A 16238-nucleotide genomic window follows, 5' to 3' on the forward strand; every position below is an offset into this window, starting at 1 on the left:
AAATTAAAAAAAAAAAAAAAAGAATTAAAAATTTTGAATTAAAAATAATCAGCATACTGATACTCTATATTAATATTGAAATCTTGTCAGATAACTACAAACAAGCAGACTGATAAATAGCATTTCATTTCTCTTTGTTAAAAACATAAAAATCTACTTGAATCTGCACAGACATCTATTCTCTGGTACTGTATAATTTAGTGTATCACTAAGCCCTTGTAAAAGAAATGCTTTTCTTGAAAGTGACAGTTGTTTTATGTGCACTTAAGCTGGTTTTCAATACAATAATACTTTTTTTTTTTTTTTAACATATTTAGGTGATGTCTTGTCAGAGATATGCATGATCAGAAAGTTGTCCTGAAGTTATTTGCAAGGTGAGGTTTTTTACTAAGTTTTACTTGCATACTTGAGACAGTTAAAAAAAAAGACAAACATTCAGGCACCAAAACCATTTCTCAGAGTGTGTTTCAGCAGTCTTTTATTACAGTGATTTCCATAATTTTTAAAGACAATTAAGGTTGTTTATGACTGCTTTAAAATATGGTGCCACCTAAATTATAAAATCTAACCTTCTGTCTCAAAATTCTGTGATACCTGTTAGAGATGTTATCAAGGCCATCAAGTTGTTGGTGATAAAATGTCATTAAAATCTTGTGATTTGTAAGCCTGTTTATCTACCTAAGCTGTTAACCTTATTTTCATCCCTGGTCCATACATATCTCCAAGAAACTTGGCAATGTGTACTTCAATCAATATATAATGGTATTTTTCCAGATTGGACATAAGAAAACAAAATAAATTGATTATCAGTGTATCAGATGATTTACTGCAGTTATTTAATTTACTGTTTTCATAGCATATTATTTTGTATGTTACCTTTTAAATGGCAGGCCACAAACAGCAGAGCAGTTCTTTTTACACTTAGGAATGGAAGCTTCGGCTTTAAGCATCCAACTTCATTCAGAGCTTTTATTAGAGAAGTTGCTACTCCCTAAAGAAATAAAACCATTTTAGAAGACCATTACATAGATCTAGAACAAAAATGTATACAAATCCTGATCCTGTTGTCATGCAAATCTAACAAACAAGGATGACATCTAAGCTAGTGAATTGTAAAAAAACAAATAAAAATATAAAATTGGGAGGGAGGTGACTGTAAAATCTTGTCTTTATTTCATAACCATATCTGAAAATGTAACCAACTATCCTTAAATGATTCCAGATAGGCTTGTATCTATCGTGGTTTTACAAATAAAAGCAAAATGTAATGTTACAAGGTATGATAAATAAAAGAGTCATGAAACCCATTGCATAATCTTGCAGTTTTTTATTCCTGTCTGGTATCTTGCTTGTATTTTTACCATTTAAGTTACTGATATCTATTATTTTAAATATTAAAAAAATCCTCAATGGTGAGTACACATATTTCAATCTAATGTAATCCTCTTAATATTCATAAGACTTAAATTGCATTTAAAACCAAAAACAACTAGGTGGTGTATACATTGCACAATCACATTTTAAAAAAAGCAGCAGCAACTGGCCTGTTCAAGGTATCCAGCCATGGGAAGTGCAGTGAGTAGTATTGGCTCCTTTTTGGGAGGGAGCTTACGTGGAAGCTTCAAATTCCAGTACTTCTCTGGTAACCTAACCAGATAAAAAAGTAAACACTTTAAAGTTGTATAAGATGTGACATGATTAAGGTTGAAAATGCAGTTAGTATATTCACCTCATAAATTTCAGAAGTTTTTCCTCAGTCTCAAAAACATATACTTTATCTTGGTACATTACAGCGTACTCAATGTTGCCAGGCACCAAAGCTTCATATCTGAAGAGATAGAAAGAAAGTATTATGCTTGTGCAGTGCATACTCATCAGATACTGGGAGCCTTCTGGCAATTTAGCAATTTGTAGGAATTTAAAAAAGCAGCAATCAGATTGTCCATGCTTCCATCACATTACTGGCAGCTACAAGGGTCAAACTCTGAGTGAGCCCCTGCCTCAAAACCTGTTTATAAAGGGACTTTTATAGAGCCACTCTAGAGCTCCTCTAGTTAAAATGCAACCGTGGTTGTTTAGAAGATTAACATGGGACAGCACAATTGACTCCTAAGATTGTACCTCAGTGAGGAATTCCTGCACACTGAGGAAATTGTTGGGGCTTTAAGGTGGAGATTTATGGATCTCTTAAAAGATTGTAATAGTTCAGTATTCCATCTACATAGGTTTTGTAGAATTTGTTTGAACTTTTGAAGGGTTGTGGTAGGGAAAACTCAAACTACATGCAAGCAGACTTATCACAAAAGACAGTAAGCCAACACAGATCCTTGTGGTTGGCTTAATACTCGTTCAGAAAGCTAAGCTTGCTGTCACCTTCAGTCAGCTTTGGCGAAATGGATCCCATGCATTTAATACATTTCCATTTATCTGTCAATTTAAGTAAATTGGCATTACCCAAGATACATAAGAAGTAATCCTGGGTTCAGAGAACTGATGACCTATGTATCTGTCCTTCTCGATCTTCAGTAAGTGACCACCTTGCCAACCTAAGTCTCCACTACATAAGCCTGCCTCATAACCATTAAAAGATTTTGGAGAGAAACCCAACCCTCTTGCTTCATTCACTTACAGATGTAGAGGAACTGCTGATTTTTGGGATGCTTCAGATATACCTCATCTGGTTACTAGAAATACTCTAGACCATGCTGTAAAGGCAGGGAGTTGACAGGGAATTTTTCACCCTCAGAATAAAGACTAATGCAAAATCTTTTAACAGCTGAAGCAACAATGTTTTTAGTGCCCACTACTGCAAGAAAACTAGTGGAGGAGAGGAGCAGAAGTCTGGAAAAGGCTGGTCTCCAGTTTTCACACTATAGTGTAGTGCTGCTCCTTTCCAGACTGCACACTTGTGTTTCCTTCATGTTGAAGCTGTAAGCAGATGGAAGAGAGAGACAATGCTGCATTTCTGCATTTTATTTTGAGGTGGAGTTATGACATGAATGGAACACAAACTCAGATTCAAGGGAAGTCTTCCAGGGTCCCCAAATTTAGACATTTTGTACTCATTTTACTTTCTATGCAAGGTTGTCCAGATTCAGTCTGAAACCTGTAGTCATATGAGTTTCAGAAGGTTATTTTGCATAGATTTGCAAGGCCACAGGCACAATGTAGAGGGTTGTGATCAGTTTTTCTTTCCAAACCCCAAATGTTATTAAAAAGTACTTTGAAAGCATTTCATCATTAATGTGTTAGTATAGGATACTTTGTCTGTAATTCAAGTTATAAAAACAGGAATGATGTACCTCTGTTTTCCATCCAGGTAAGTGACTGGACAGTATCCCTGCATTTCAGCACTTTTGGGGAATAAGGCCTTCACTTCTGCTGCTGTTAGTCTTTTTGGTAGCATGTCTGGGGGTGGAAGAGGGTGAGGTGCCAGTGGTGGCACATATATTTCAGGTCTGCTCAAGAATTTCTGTAAAGGGAGAATTTAAATGTTTGTATAATGAAAGAAGGACTGAAAGACTGTTAGTCAAACTCCAGAGGACTGGCTCATGAAATTTAGATACATGTTTCTTCTACAACACCTCTTAGTGTGCTGGCACTGCTGCTACAGTTGGGTAAGTCATTTCTTTTCCAACCCACTCTCAGTTGAAATCATCACTATCCACCCACCATCCATCACTATCCATTGCTATCACTGGGGCTTCTTACCCTCAGCCCCCTCCAAAACAGATGGAGAGTGGAGGAAATGGTTACTTTAAAATGAATTTTTCATCTATGACAATTTGTAAGAAGAGCACTGGTTTGAACTGGCTGTCAGCTGCATTTCGTCTGACTGGACATCTGATAGCAAAGTATACAGACCAAAAATGAGAATACTAGTAATAGTAGCCTAATTCAAATTACCTATTGCTTGTTTCTGCACAGAATCAAAGAATCCAGGCAACATTTCCTTCCCCTGTAGTCCCTTCCCCACAAGCATATTGACACTTACCTCCAGTTCTTCCTGTGAAGCCATTTTGTAATAGTGTCCTCGAAACTCTGCAGCAAACTGCAGTGATGCTGTGCTAGAGCAGTCAACCAGTTCACCCTTCTCTGCAAGACTGATGGGACAGTACTGCCCAAACTCCCCCAGCCGACCCTGCAGCTCTTCAGGGGTGATACATAAATCAGCAATGCTGGCTGCTTTGCCTGTTAATAAAAATTAACGTTTTGCTAACGAAGGACAGAAATGTAAAGCATTTCTATGTAGAAATGTTACAGTTTAGAAGATGTTCCAGATTATTACGTGAAAATGATATCAAATAATGAGAATCAAAATAGCAATTTTTATAGATTGATATTAAAATGAAGTTGCAACTCATTTTATAAATGAGTTTTAATGACACTTTCCTAGCACTTCATTTTCTTTACTCAAAAGGACACTTTCCTTTTCTTTACTTAAGAAATCCAATAATCATTAGTTATGTGGGATACTCTGCATGCTTAGCTTACTAGTGTGTTTTCCCCAGGACAAATTTATTTATTTATTTTTTAAATCCCTTGTGTTGCTAAGGCATACTTCAGCTATTATATTTCTTAACACTGGTGGAAAAAAAGTGCAAGATGTGAGGAAAGCTTCCCATTTATTCATCTGTATGTTGCAGATGTATCTGTATCTTGCTACAGTCTATCTGGATGAAATATATTCAAAGTCTTGAATAAAATGCCATATAAAACTCAGGTTATTTAAGAACCCTGCTTTTCAAACTTGATGAGACTTCAGACTGAAATGTGTAAGGAGAGTGCAACCACAGAGCTGTAAAAGTTAAAACCAAAAGGAAGGTATGAGATAAGGAAGACGAGACACGTTCGTGCTTTAGAGAAATTCCTGTTAAACTGTACAGACATATTTGAAGGGCACATTTAATCCTGACCTATGCTGACACACACAAATTCAAGTGGGAGCTTTCCCATTTCATGCTTTTCATCCCTCAATTCAGAAATCAACTCAAATGGACATTTAACCTTAATTCTGAATTTATAATTAACATTTTTCCCTTCATTCCTAATTCCTCCACTGACATTTCTGTGAATCTGCAAGTCATAGTTTCCCTTGTGTATTTTGGGGTACCCTTTGTGATTTTCTGTTATCACTCAAAGTTGAGAGATCTGCCCTGGACTTCAAGACCTCTGACTTCTTTCAGCTGTATTCTGCTACCCTGTTCTTCAGGAAGATGGCTGCAGACTATTGGCAAAGGCATAGTTGGTTTTTTCTGTCTTCAAGAGATCTCTTCAAGCTCTCTCCAGATGAGATCAAAGAATCAGGAATTAGGTTTATTCAAAGAAAGTTGAAGTTGAATATAAATGCACTCATTACAGCTTGTAAAAGAAATTAATATTATTCTGAACAACTTTTTTTCTTTTACCTTCTTTTATTCTTTCCAGGTATATCTGTATTTCTTTAACAACCACTTGAACTTCCTGCAGTACTTTGTTCCATATCCACCACTTGCTCTGAGTGGCATCAACCATGCACCAGTTCTGGTGCTCCTTCTTATAGTAGGTCCTGATTGCATCAATGTGCTGTTTGTAGCAGGAATTTTTAATTGCTAGAATCTGTGAGCTGTCGTGTACAGGGTAGGAAGGTCTGAAGACAACAAAAAATAGCACTGACTTAATATGAGTCTGAAGATTAGATCATTTTATTGAATGTTTGATGTAAATTCTAGAGTTCATTTTAAATCCTTTTTAAAAATCCTGCTTTTCTGAATCAATAGAATATACTAGAGAAACACAGATTTGTTATTAGGAATGATACCAGTTCCATATGGAAAGTAGTATCATAGAATCATAGGATGCATTATATGCTTCTGACCAGGTAGTTATATTCAGAAACAAAGAACAAAAAAATTGTTGTTTATTTCCCAAATAGAATTCAATATTTTGTAAAGGTTTTGGATTGTGTCAGCACATACTAGCCAACACACACACAATCTATATACCATAAAATGCCACCCTAGACAAAATGTTATGAGAGTATTAGAATGGAGGTAAGTAGTTCATTGAAAAACAGGCTTAATTCTGAATTACACTGTTGTTTGAAACTGAGTAGTAGTCATAATCCTTGGATATATTTTGAAAACTATCTGTAAAATTTATATATACATAAATGAAAATAATCCATTTGACTTCTAAAACAATATGCAAGACCAGAAGAGAGATTTTCACTAGAACATAGAAGCTTTTACTGTTCTGGTTCTAAATGTAAATGAGTCCAAAAAAAAAAAAAAGAGAAAGTTCTGTTTTAACAGTATTCGTTTCTCTATATCTGATGTTGTACATTTATTTGTATTTAAACCTGTAAATGTAATTAGTTTGGTATTTAGAGTCAAGAAGGTATTTAGAGTTTGAAGTAAATGTTTTCAAAGAGAAGCATTAATTTAATTTTTTGCTATGCAAATTGTCTTTAGGCTTTCAGTAAACAATTAAGTGTTGTACTGATTACTTGATAAAATGAAAGAGACATGCAATAATGCTCTAAGATAGCTGGAACTTCTTAGAAATTCTTCCCCTGATGAGAACCAGGTTCTTATACAATTTAATTTCAAGGTGAATGTTCTGTTCTTTTTAACTCTCTGTTGGTTTATAAACTACTTAGTGGTCTTCCTCAAAAACATCCAATAGGTCTTTAAACAGAATATTTAACTCATAAAAACCAGAGAGAGAGATTAATTGTAAGATATAGATGAGTAACTCATGAACTGTATGCTATTATACATTATTTCTATCCTTTTTAAAAAGAACTACAATTAAGACTTAAAGAAATTATCAATTTCTCTTATAATGATAATATTGAATTGATGAATAATAAACTTCAGCAGCAGAGTGAACTAGTAAATTTTTTGATACACAATTTCATTAAAATCTATTAAATTAAGCAGTAGGTGCATGCCATTGCATATCAATATCCTCAGCCACGCGCTCTGGGGATCTGTCCAGAGAGTGCCACAGATTTCTTTGACAATTTATATCTTCATTTTTGTTCTATGGAAATCAAAGATTGTCAAGGGCCTTATGCCCATGTCTGTTCATATATGGAGTTTGGAGGCAGCTGGATTATGCAGCAGTGCAGCCTCTCATAATACATCACTGAGGCACATACATAGAAAGATACATAGAAAGAGATGACAATATTATGTGTATAAAAATATCAGGGATTATCACTACCTATTCGTGCTTTCTTTGTCCGACAGAGCTCTTCTGAACACTTCCTTTGCATCCATTTCTAATTCAAAGATTTTCACTGGAATTATCCTAGCTGATTCCAGGAGCCTTACTTGTTTTCTTGTTACAGGGTACCCATCAATAACAACTCTGCATACAAACAGAAACAAAGACAGTTTTTCTAGGAAACAAGTTCCTAATTAACCACTAAGACTACCTGTATTCCCAGTACATTCTCAACAGAGACAAAAGTCTACTCCTATGCCATCAATCCTGGCTTGACAGACACAGTCTTCTTTCTGAAGAACTTACAATCAAATTAAAATTTAAAAAATCAAGTAGCTAAAATTAGAAATAGTAACAAGTAAAGGAAATACACGAGGGGGAAAAGGTATAGAAATGTAAGTGGACGTACAGATGATGGAGTTTTAAACTCTGACACATTAGTCTTTCAGAAACATAATTTTAACTATGTGAAAACTCCATATGAATTGGGAGAATTAGTTTTCAAGATGAAAAATAAATTGATTTACAATATTTGAGTTTCTCTCTCTCTCTTTTTTTTTTTTTTTTTTTTTTTAATCCTATTGAAGAAGAAATGCTTCTTCATGTTAGAAATGCTTTATATATGCTGGACATATATAAACACTGGGGCATAACCTACTGAAACAGTATTCCAGTATTTAGCATGATAGAAAAGCTGAAAAAATTCTGATCTCAAGCTGAAATAATTTTCAGAGATTAATCCCAAATGGCCTTTTCCTGTAACAATTCTTCTTTTGAGAGAGATGAATTTCATGAAATCATGATCATGAAGTGAAAAGCTTTTTACGTCTGCCCATATTGGACAGTGTTTCAGTGGTGGGAAAAGAAATAGGAAATCTGGATCACGTAAGAAATTAGCTGGAAAGAATTACTGGTTTATGTTCCTCCTTAGTAAATTAACTCTTAACAAAACCAGAAAAACAAAACAAAACAAAACAAAACAAAACAAAAGGAACACTGAACTACCAGTCTGCTTGACCAGAGAGAATCAGGTGTCCAAGTTTTTACTGCAGTTGGTAATAAGAGAGAGAAAATGGCAGTTTTCAATGTATAATAGAAAGCATTGGCTTGTTGGCTGAAGAAAAAGGTAACATAAAACATATGACTTTGATTTGATGGAATAAGCTGACTTGAAAATTGCAGAAAATTATGTTTTGGGCTGGTTTTCCTGAGTAATGTGAAGAATTGCATTTTGGACAGGTTATTTTCTTAATGCATCTGATGTGTTTTAGTGAAATGGTTTTACAGTGATAATGTGGGAATCACTGCCTCTGGAGGAACTGTCATGTCTTGAAAAAATCCCTAAAGAAAAAGCCCAAAAAAGACTCTTACCCAGTGCTCATACATACACAATCCATCAGAGCCACATCCAGGGCCTGGATGGCCAGTTCGTCAGGTACAGTCAGTCCTTTGTGAAGGTGCCACTTTAACTGAAGTCCCAATGCACTCTCGGGCTGATTGTTTAGCACTAGCCGTATGGCATCTCCTATACTCAGCCGCATCAGCCCATATACACTTGCAAATTTCCTGGCAACTGTAAAACATTTTGATTTCAACAACCAACTTTTACATAAGCAACATCACAGCCTAGCAGTCTTTTGAAGTATGTCCTTAGTCTTACAAGCTATGTACTCGTTCCCTGGGTCATTTGCAATACATAATCTTGGTAAGCAGGCACCTAACCCCAATTAGCTCTCTAAAGGACCCAGACCTTTGTGTATGTGCAAGGTGTGTCCAGGGCACACTTTAGCTCAATTTAGCTCAAACCTCAGCAGGCATAGTCAATTTTATTCAAAAATATCTTCGAAAATACACTTCTGTTATTGCCCCTTTTACAGAACAGTCTAGCAGTTCCAGTTCACTAACTTTGTAAGAAGCTGCAATAAAATTAAGATGGATAATCCCTAAGTACCTGACTATAAAATGATACACTACAGAGTGTAACTAAAGGTTTCTATGCCCAATAAAAAGAGCAGGAAGACCAACAATATTAGAGATTTATGGCTTTTTTAATAGCAGTAATGACAGACACAACATCACTCATTAGATAATTTTTTGCTTTATAGGTAATAGTGTCTCCTACCTGTAGTCTTCCCAGATTTTGGAGGTCCCACAATTGCAATCTTAACTGGCACAGGTGGTTTAGGTTTTGGCTGACAAATATATTTGATGGGATTTTTCATAAATGTTTCTTTATTTTCTTTACTTGAAAAGAAATAAATATATTGTCGATGGATTACAGGAAAGAGTGTGTTTTCAGGGCTTTGTGCTGGCTTGATTACCTCTCCTTCGCTGAGCTGTAGAATACACAAAATGGGAAGCAACTGATTAGGTTTGGCATAGCCCCCTCCCCCTTTATCCTACAAAAGTGGTTTTACAGGCAGGTTGAGAAATACCACTTGGTGGAGATAAAATATCAAAGTATTCTGAAATACATACAGGCAGACATAATATTTTGTATGAGTCTGTGGTATTTTTCTATGTAATTGTACAAAAAGATGAAATAAACACTGAAGAGAGAAAGAATATTCACTGTTTCCAGTAGGTGGTACCGTAACACTTTCTGTCCATCAGCAGAGTGTAATCAGAGGTATAATGTGTAACAATTTTTTTTGTCTTTTTTTTTTTTTTTTTAAATTTTCAAAGAATTTACGCCATTTCTATTAAGGATAAAAAATATTCCTCTGTAAATTAAAAACAAAACACAAACAACACTTATCTGCCTGACAGTAGAGGATACACTTAGAATGTTGTACTCAGCAGAAGTCACTTCCAAAAGAAGAAAACAGAAATGAACATCAATATTAAATTGTGGTGAAATGTAAAACCACAGTGAAGCAAGCCAAAAAAGCTTTTGGTAAAATAAATACACTGCTGATGGAATCTTTTGAAATACATCAGGTTACCTACTAGAAAGCCTGTAGTGCTGATGGCTAATTGAGTAGTAAGACGAAGCGATGGTAGAAATGGTCATTGCAGGAACACTAAATGAATTTCTTGCAGCACTGTTCACTAAGGAAGAATTTAGTCACGTCCCTGTTAGAGCCTTTCTTGAGGAACTGCCTTAAAGTGTCAAAAATTGTTTTAGAACAAACTGGAAACGTTTGTAGGGAAAACTGCAAAGACCAGATGGTATTCATGTTACAGTTCTATGGGGAAAGTGAAATTGTTACTGACTGATGCATAACCTATTGCTTACGTTGGTTCCTTCAACAAAAAAGTAATGTGGGAAAATTGATAATTATTTTAAAAGGCCTCTAGGACGCCTCCTGGCAACCACAGTCCAGTACATCTGTCCCTATATTGAGCAAATTGGAAAAAAACAATCGGTAGGTACAAGAAATAATGCAGAGAAGCCAACTCAGCTTCTGTGGAGGAAAATCATACCTCACAAATCTATTAGTATTTGTTGAAGACAATCTGCTTGATACAGTAAGATAAGGGACTGTTTGCTGCATGGCATTACCTTGCCAGACCCTGGACTAATTCTTAGGTTCTTGTTCTCACAAGAAGTCATTTCCGAGCATTTGCCCTCAATTTATAAGATGCCAGAAGTCTGATCTACTGTATATTTGCTCACACTCCTCTTTCAGCTCATCATTTTTCTTCTCTGGGTATCTAATCAGTTACATAACTACTTCCCCCTATCAATTTAGTTTAAAAGTAATTGTCATATGCTCTATTTGCCCTTCTTCGAAAACCCTCCAGTCTGTAATCAATTTCATTATTTCTATAATATCCTAAAATACCCTTAAAATGATCTTATTTTCCTTTCATTATTGTGAGCATGTACATTTCCTACTGTCAGCACACTCCTCTGATTTCATCTAATGGCTTTCTAGGACTTTCTTCCAACTGTTTTTTTTTTTCTTAGTTGGTAAAAAAAAAAACAACACACAAAACACACAAAACACTTCAGCATAAATGAAGGATTTGAAGAAATGGAATAGCAAAACTGTAGTGACTTTAATAGGACAAAGCTCAAGTCCTAGCATGTAGGGACTAATAAGAATTTCATATATTAAGCTGGGATTCAGTAACTGGAAATGACAGAATTCTGAGAAGACATATCTACTTCTATTAGTCAGTCATTTAGATTATTAGATGCCAATTTGATGCAGCCATGGAAAAGGCAGCTCTGATCCTAACACACTTTAACTATTTTGATTCTCTAAAGTCCTAATCAGATCTGATCTACGTACAGTTCTGGTTACCAAGATTAAAAAAGGAAAAACATGATCTGGAAGAGGTGAAAACAAAGACCAGCACGATTTCTGTGCAAAAAGAAAAAATTAATTAGCATAGTGAAATGAAGGCCAAATGTATGTTTCCTTCAGAAACTTTCTGCTTTCTATTTCTTGTTTGCTGTTGTAGTTTTATTATTTATCAGCCCTCCTTTTTATTTCTGATTTACTCACAATCCAACTTGCTTTTATTTCTAGCATTAAAAAAATACATGTATTACCCACTAACATTTTGCTTGTTACCTATAAAAATCTATAAGCCCACAGAGATAAATATGAGTACAGACTGACCTCAACTTTCCAGACTGCTGGTAAAATAGGAAATCAGATTTACTGTTCTTCAAAATTCATGCATAATGACAACAAAGAATTATTGCTGATGAGTGACATATATTTAACATGTGTTGGTTTACTTTTTTGCTATTGCAAGCGTTGATGGCCACCTACGCGACTTCTTGCAAATTCAACTCCCAAATTTTTCCAGCTTGTTTTCACTGCTTCTAGAAGGCTCTAATATCTTTGTTGTTCTACATTTCATGGGTCATTACCAATTAGGCATTTCTTTCTGACTCAGTGCCACCTTTAAACTGCATCAGTAGTGCTAGTGTAACAAATTTTAATAAATGCCTCTCAGTGTTAGTTTAGCTGCAACACTGAAAAAACTAACACCTTTCATTACAAATGCTTGTTGTATTTTGTGTATGTGTTGTAGTGATGTAGTTTTGATTCAGTAATGTAGTTTTCATTAAGTATTACTGGTATTACATGATACTGTCTCATAACATTTGTATGTGAAATATATTCTTTGAAAGTATTACTTTCTAAAAATAGTTTTGTATTATTCAAGAAAATTACCTTGATTGGATCCCACTGACCAAAAGAACTTGGAAACTTATATAAGAAAATCAACATCTTATGTGCAAGTGGCAAACTTATCGGGTAACATTTCTCAAAAATGCTTCCACGGTTTTCCACTAGAGAATTCAGCTTGCAATATATTTGGTAGCGTACGATGTGAGGCTTTCGTCCTCCGTTGATCTCAATTAGTGGTATTAGCAAATTTTCAAGTTCCTCCTGGTTAATTGAAAAATAATAAAATATTAAAATAATAAACATGTTCAGATTTTCATTAATAACCATCAGCAAGATTTTCTGTGAACTTTCAAGGATTTTTGAGCAAGTTCTCAGTCCCTGTAAAGCAGCAAAATTTTATTTGAGACTGGTCTTCCTCCCCACTGAAGTTCAAGTTACCCAGGCTACATTAAGTATCACAGTATTCAAAAAGAATTGGAAAATCTGACAGTTAACACTGAGGAATATAGTACGATAAAGCTTGAGAAATATATTTTATAAAAATATTCAAATATCATTCTTCCTTACTCCAAACAATTTAGAATGCTTTCTTTAGCTACTGTCTAAAAATATTGCTGTTCTCTGGTGACTTCTTATTCCCCAGCTTATTCAACAAAAATATAAAGATATTATTAATAGTTTTGCAAGTGCTATAACGTTTTAAAGTCATTGTTTATTCTTCCATAAAAGATGAAGATTCTATAATGTCAAAGAGGACCATCAATTAAAGAATCAGATAACAATAAGCAAAAGTCTTGAATAATGTATCAGAAATAGCAAGTTATATAGCATTAGTAATAAAGGCATAAACATTATTTGAAATTTTTGAAAAATGGGGAAAATGTAACAAGGGATTCTAACTAGTGTGCAATCCCAATTAACATAATTCACATGCTAACGTAATTAAAATGTTAATAAGAATTTTGCATTTAAAAGTATATATGAAACGTTATTCATATCTTCATGATTCTCCAGTTTGGTTGCCTGCATCGACTATTCTGTTTGTCTTATAAATTAGATACTTTTGTAAGCATGTAGTGTCTTTGTACAGTTTTTATCTTGCTCACATATTTAGATCATGACATCAGCAGTACTATTGCACAAGCACTGTAACTTTAAAATCTGACAACTAAAATAACACTGAAGACTTCTTGCATCGTACATTTATTATCATATAATTTATAGATCATGTAATTTAATAAAATAAGCAGTGGAATAGGTACCTGTACACCTTGTAAATTGTCTCTTTCCGAATCAAACCTCTCTGCAATCTCATTTTGCATGCGCTCAACAGCATCAATCTCCTGTTCTTCTTCAGCCTCTTCTTCTTCTTCTTCTAAAAACTCCTCTTCAAGTATAGCTTCAATGTCTTCATTTTCACTCTCATCTTCCTCCTCACTGGTTTCATCATGTTCCCTGCTTGCTAAAACCTATAAATGTAAAATATTCTGTCTTCATGTCTTCTATGCATATGTTTTGAGCGAACATTTACTATCTTTTTTAATTTTTTTTTGAATTAGAAAAATCATTAATTCAACCAAACCTCATTTTGGAGGCGTCCTCTGTTGCAAGCAAAAATCTAGTAAATTCTAAAATCATATTTCAGAAGAAAATACAGAGGTATTGCATAGTGCATACAGTGAAGTATCATATTTGAGAATGCTTAAAAATCTTAATCACTATGCTGCAGTTTTGATGAGAACAATATTTTTGAGAAGTATCTGTTCCAGATACCTGGGTATTGTAGTTTGGCAGGACTTTGTTAAGAACCCGCTTGTTAGCTGATAGTGTAGTTGATCAAGTTTTGTCAGCAGTCTAACTGTTCATCAATGCATTTATAAATATGCTTTGTAATTGAGCTTGGGCAGAAGTCCTGGTAGAATCCTATTCTGCATTAACTGTGGATTTGACAGGATACTTAAAACACATACCTAATTGCAATCACTCTTATGCTTACAAAGTAGGTAAGTTAAAGACATTCTTAAGTATTTTGCTGAATTGGGGCATATATTGAGAATTGTTTTTAGTGTTGATGAATCAATAGTTTCTAAAACAATTTAAACATCTTGCCAAATTACTTCAGAAAGCAGAGATTTCAGACAGTCTATCACATTTGTACTATTATATATTGCCCTGAAAAATGTGAAATTTCTAAGATATGAATGCAAACACTTCTATTTAAAATAGTTTTTGTAACTTTTTTACCTTCTGTTTCCTTTCTTTTTGTTCTGCTAAAAGTTCTGCCCTTCTTTTAGCAATCTTCTCATCCTGTTAATGAAAAAAAAGATGTAAGAAGACAATGATATTTTCTCATAAATCTCCTCTTAGAATTGGTATAATGAACTAGAATTAACGTTATTCTTTCCACCTTAAAACTCTGTTTGAGTTGCTTCTAATGCTAAAAAATCCTGTCTGTGTAGCCTCAACTATTGCAAACCAGATATGCTTCTAGGTGAACATGTACTTAAATTTTTGTAAAACTAAATTGGCAACTTTTGAGAATGAGATTAGGGGAAGAAAAGACCGTGATTCTGTTCACACTGAAGATATTATTTGATATTGAATATTATCTTTTTTGTCAGTAAAAGAGTCAGACTCAAAAAAGCTACAGTTTCTAAATTTGTAGGTAGTTACTGCCATTTGGCAAAGGGGTGAATGAGTATTATATGTGTGCTATTTGCTAAGTGTGTTTAAAACTGCACATTTTTGACCAAGTTATAAGCATTTAAAATACATTCCTTTATATATACACTCAGTAGAGACCTGTCATATACACAGTCATTAAATTCTGTCTCAGAAGTAATACACAGAAGCATTCTCCTTAAGACCACTGGGGTTAATGGGGATTCAACCTGTACCTGCTGTTTTTGCACACTCTGATACTTCCACCTGAACTGAGATCAGATAAACTGAGCACGTCACCACTGCAGGCAATACTGCAGTGTTAGAAATCCACATTAACTTTAAACAAAGTAGTCTAGATACCAGGGCATTGGATGCAGAGCAGCAAGAAACTGCACAGTCTAATTTTCTTTACTCGCATGGCTATTTAAACTCAGGTGTTGCTGAGCAGCACCGCAATGCAGATGTACTCATTCCTCAGTCCCCTGTTGCCAGCTTCTTTCAGTGCAGAAGGAAACTAATGCAGCATTCAACAGGTGTATCTGCTTTTCTGATTCTCCATGCAACTTTAGTAATGAAAGAAGAGAGAGTAGCGCGCCCACCCATACCCCAGTCTCACAAGTGTCCATCTTGCTCACTGACTGTATGCTATGGAAAAATAGTCAACATGCAAATAAAAACTGTAATGCTATACACATCTGCAAAAAGATCAAAATATTGTTACTCCAGAAATCCTGATTCTCACCTTTCTTTGTTTCTAAGTGGGGGTCTTTTATGCCTCGATCAATTTGCATAGTTGCTTTGTGTATGTGTTTTAAGTAACAGACTGTTACTGTTCTTTTTTTGTTAATAGATGTATTGATGCCTACACCGTAGAAGTTTGGACCCTAAAATCAGTAGCACACATATTTGTCACTAGAGTTCTCAGAGTAAGTGCTTACAAGGTGAGCTTAATACAGTGATACAGGCTGTTCACTAGAATGCACCTTTTCCAGATAGATTTCCAGCTTGTGTCAGGGAAGATAAATTCAAAAAATACTTGAGTTCTGCAAGATTATATGCATTCTCAGAGCCAACCTCTGGAACAAGCAGCTAATGTAACTTACTGGTACCACATGGGTCTTGTCCCAAGCTCCATTGTACTAACATACTGTGTGTTAGCAGCTCTGTAGTAACTTGGACCTTTTTTGAAAGTACATTTGAAGTAATATAACTTCCTTTTATAGAAAGTTAGGAACCTTGAATATCTTGCACGGATTGTACATGTCT

The 16238-nt window shown here is 34.8% G+C and overlaps 1 protein-coding gene across 1 annotated transcript in view; it reads right to left on the bottom strand.

The window, feature by feature from the left end:
* Positions 1-829: 829 nt before the first annotated feature.
* Positions 830-16238, bottom strand: part of AK9 (adenylate kinase 9) — a gene marked incomplete at its 5' end in the record, with an annotated part of 64649 nt that continues 49240 nt past the window's right edge. Inside the window, 12 exons of the mRNA XM_082755922.1 lie at positions 830-991; positions 1545-1647; positions 1730-1828; positions 3303-3472; positions 3995-4191; positions 5409-5629; positions 7210-7356; positions 8584-8785; positions 9335-9548; positions 12351-12569; positions 13571-13777; positions 14553-14615. Of these exons, the coding sequence (XP_082612048.1) occupies positions 851-991; positions 1545-1647; positions 1730-1828; positions 3303-3472; positions 3995-4191; positions 5409-5629; positions 7210-7356; positions 8584-8785; positions 9335-9548; positions 12351-12569; positions 13571-13777; positions 14553-14615 (1983 nt within the window). The 3' untranslated portion in view covers positions 830-850. The remainder of the gene's footprint in view (positions 992-1544; positions 1648-1729; positions 1829-3302; positions 3473-3994; positions 4192-5408; positions 5630-7209; positions 7357-8583; positions 8786-9334; positions 9549-12350; positions 12570-13570; positions 13778-14552; positions 14616-16238) is intronic.

This window comes from Aythya marila (assembly GCF_965140915.1).
Source record: "Aythya marila genome assembly, chromosome: 3".
NCBI lineage: Eukaryota > Metazoa > Chordata > Aves > Anseriformes > Anatidae > Aythya > Aythya marila.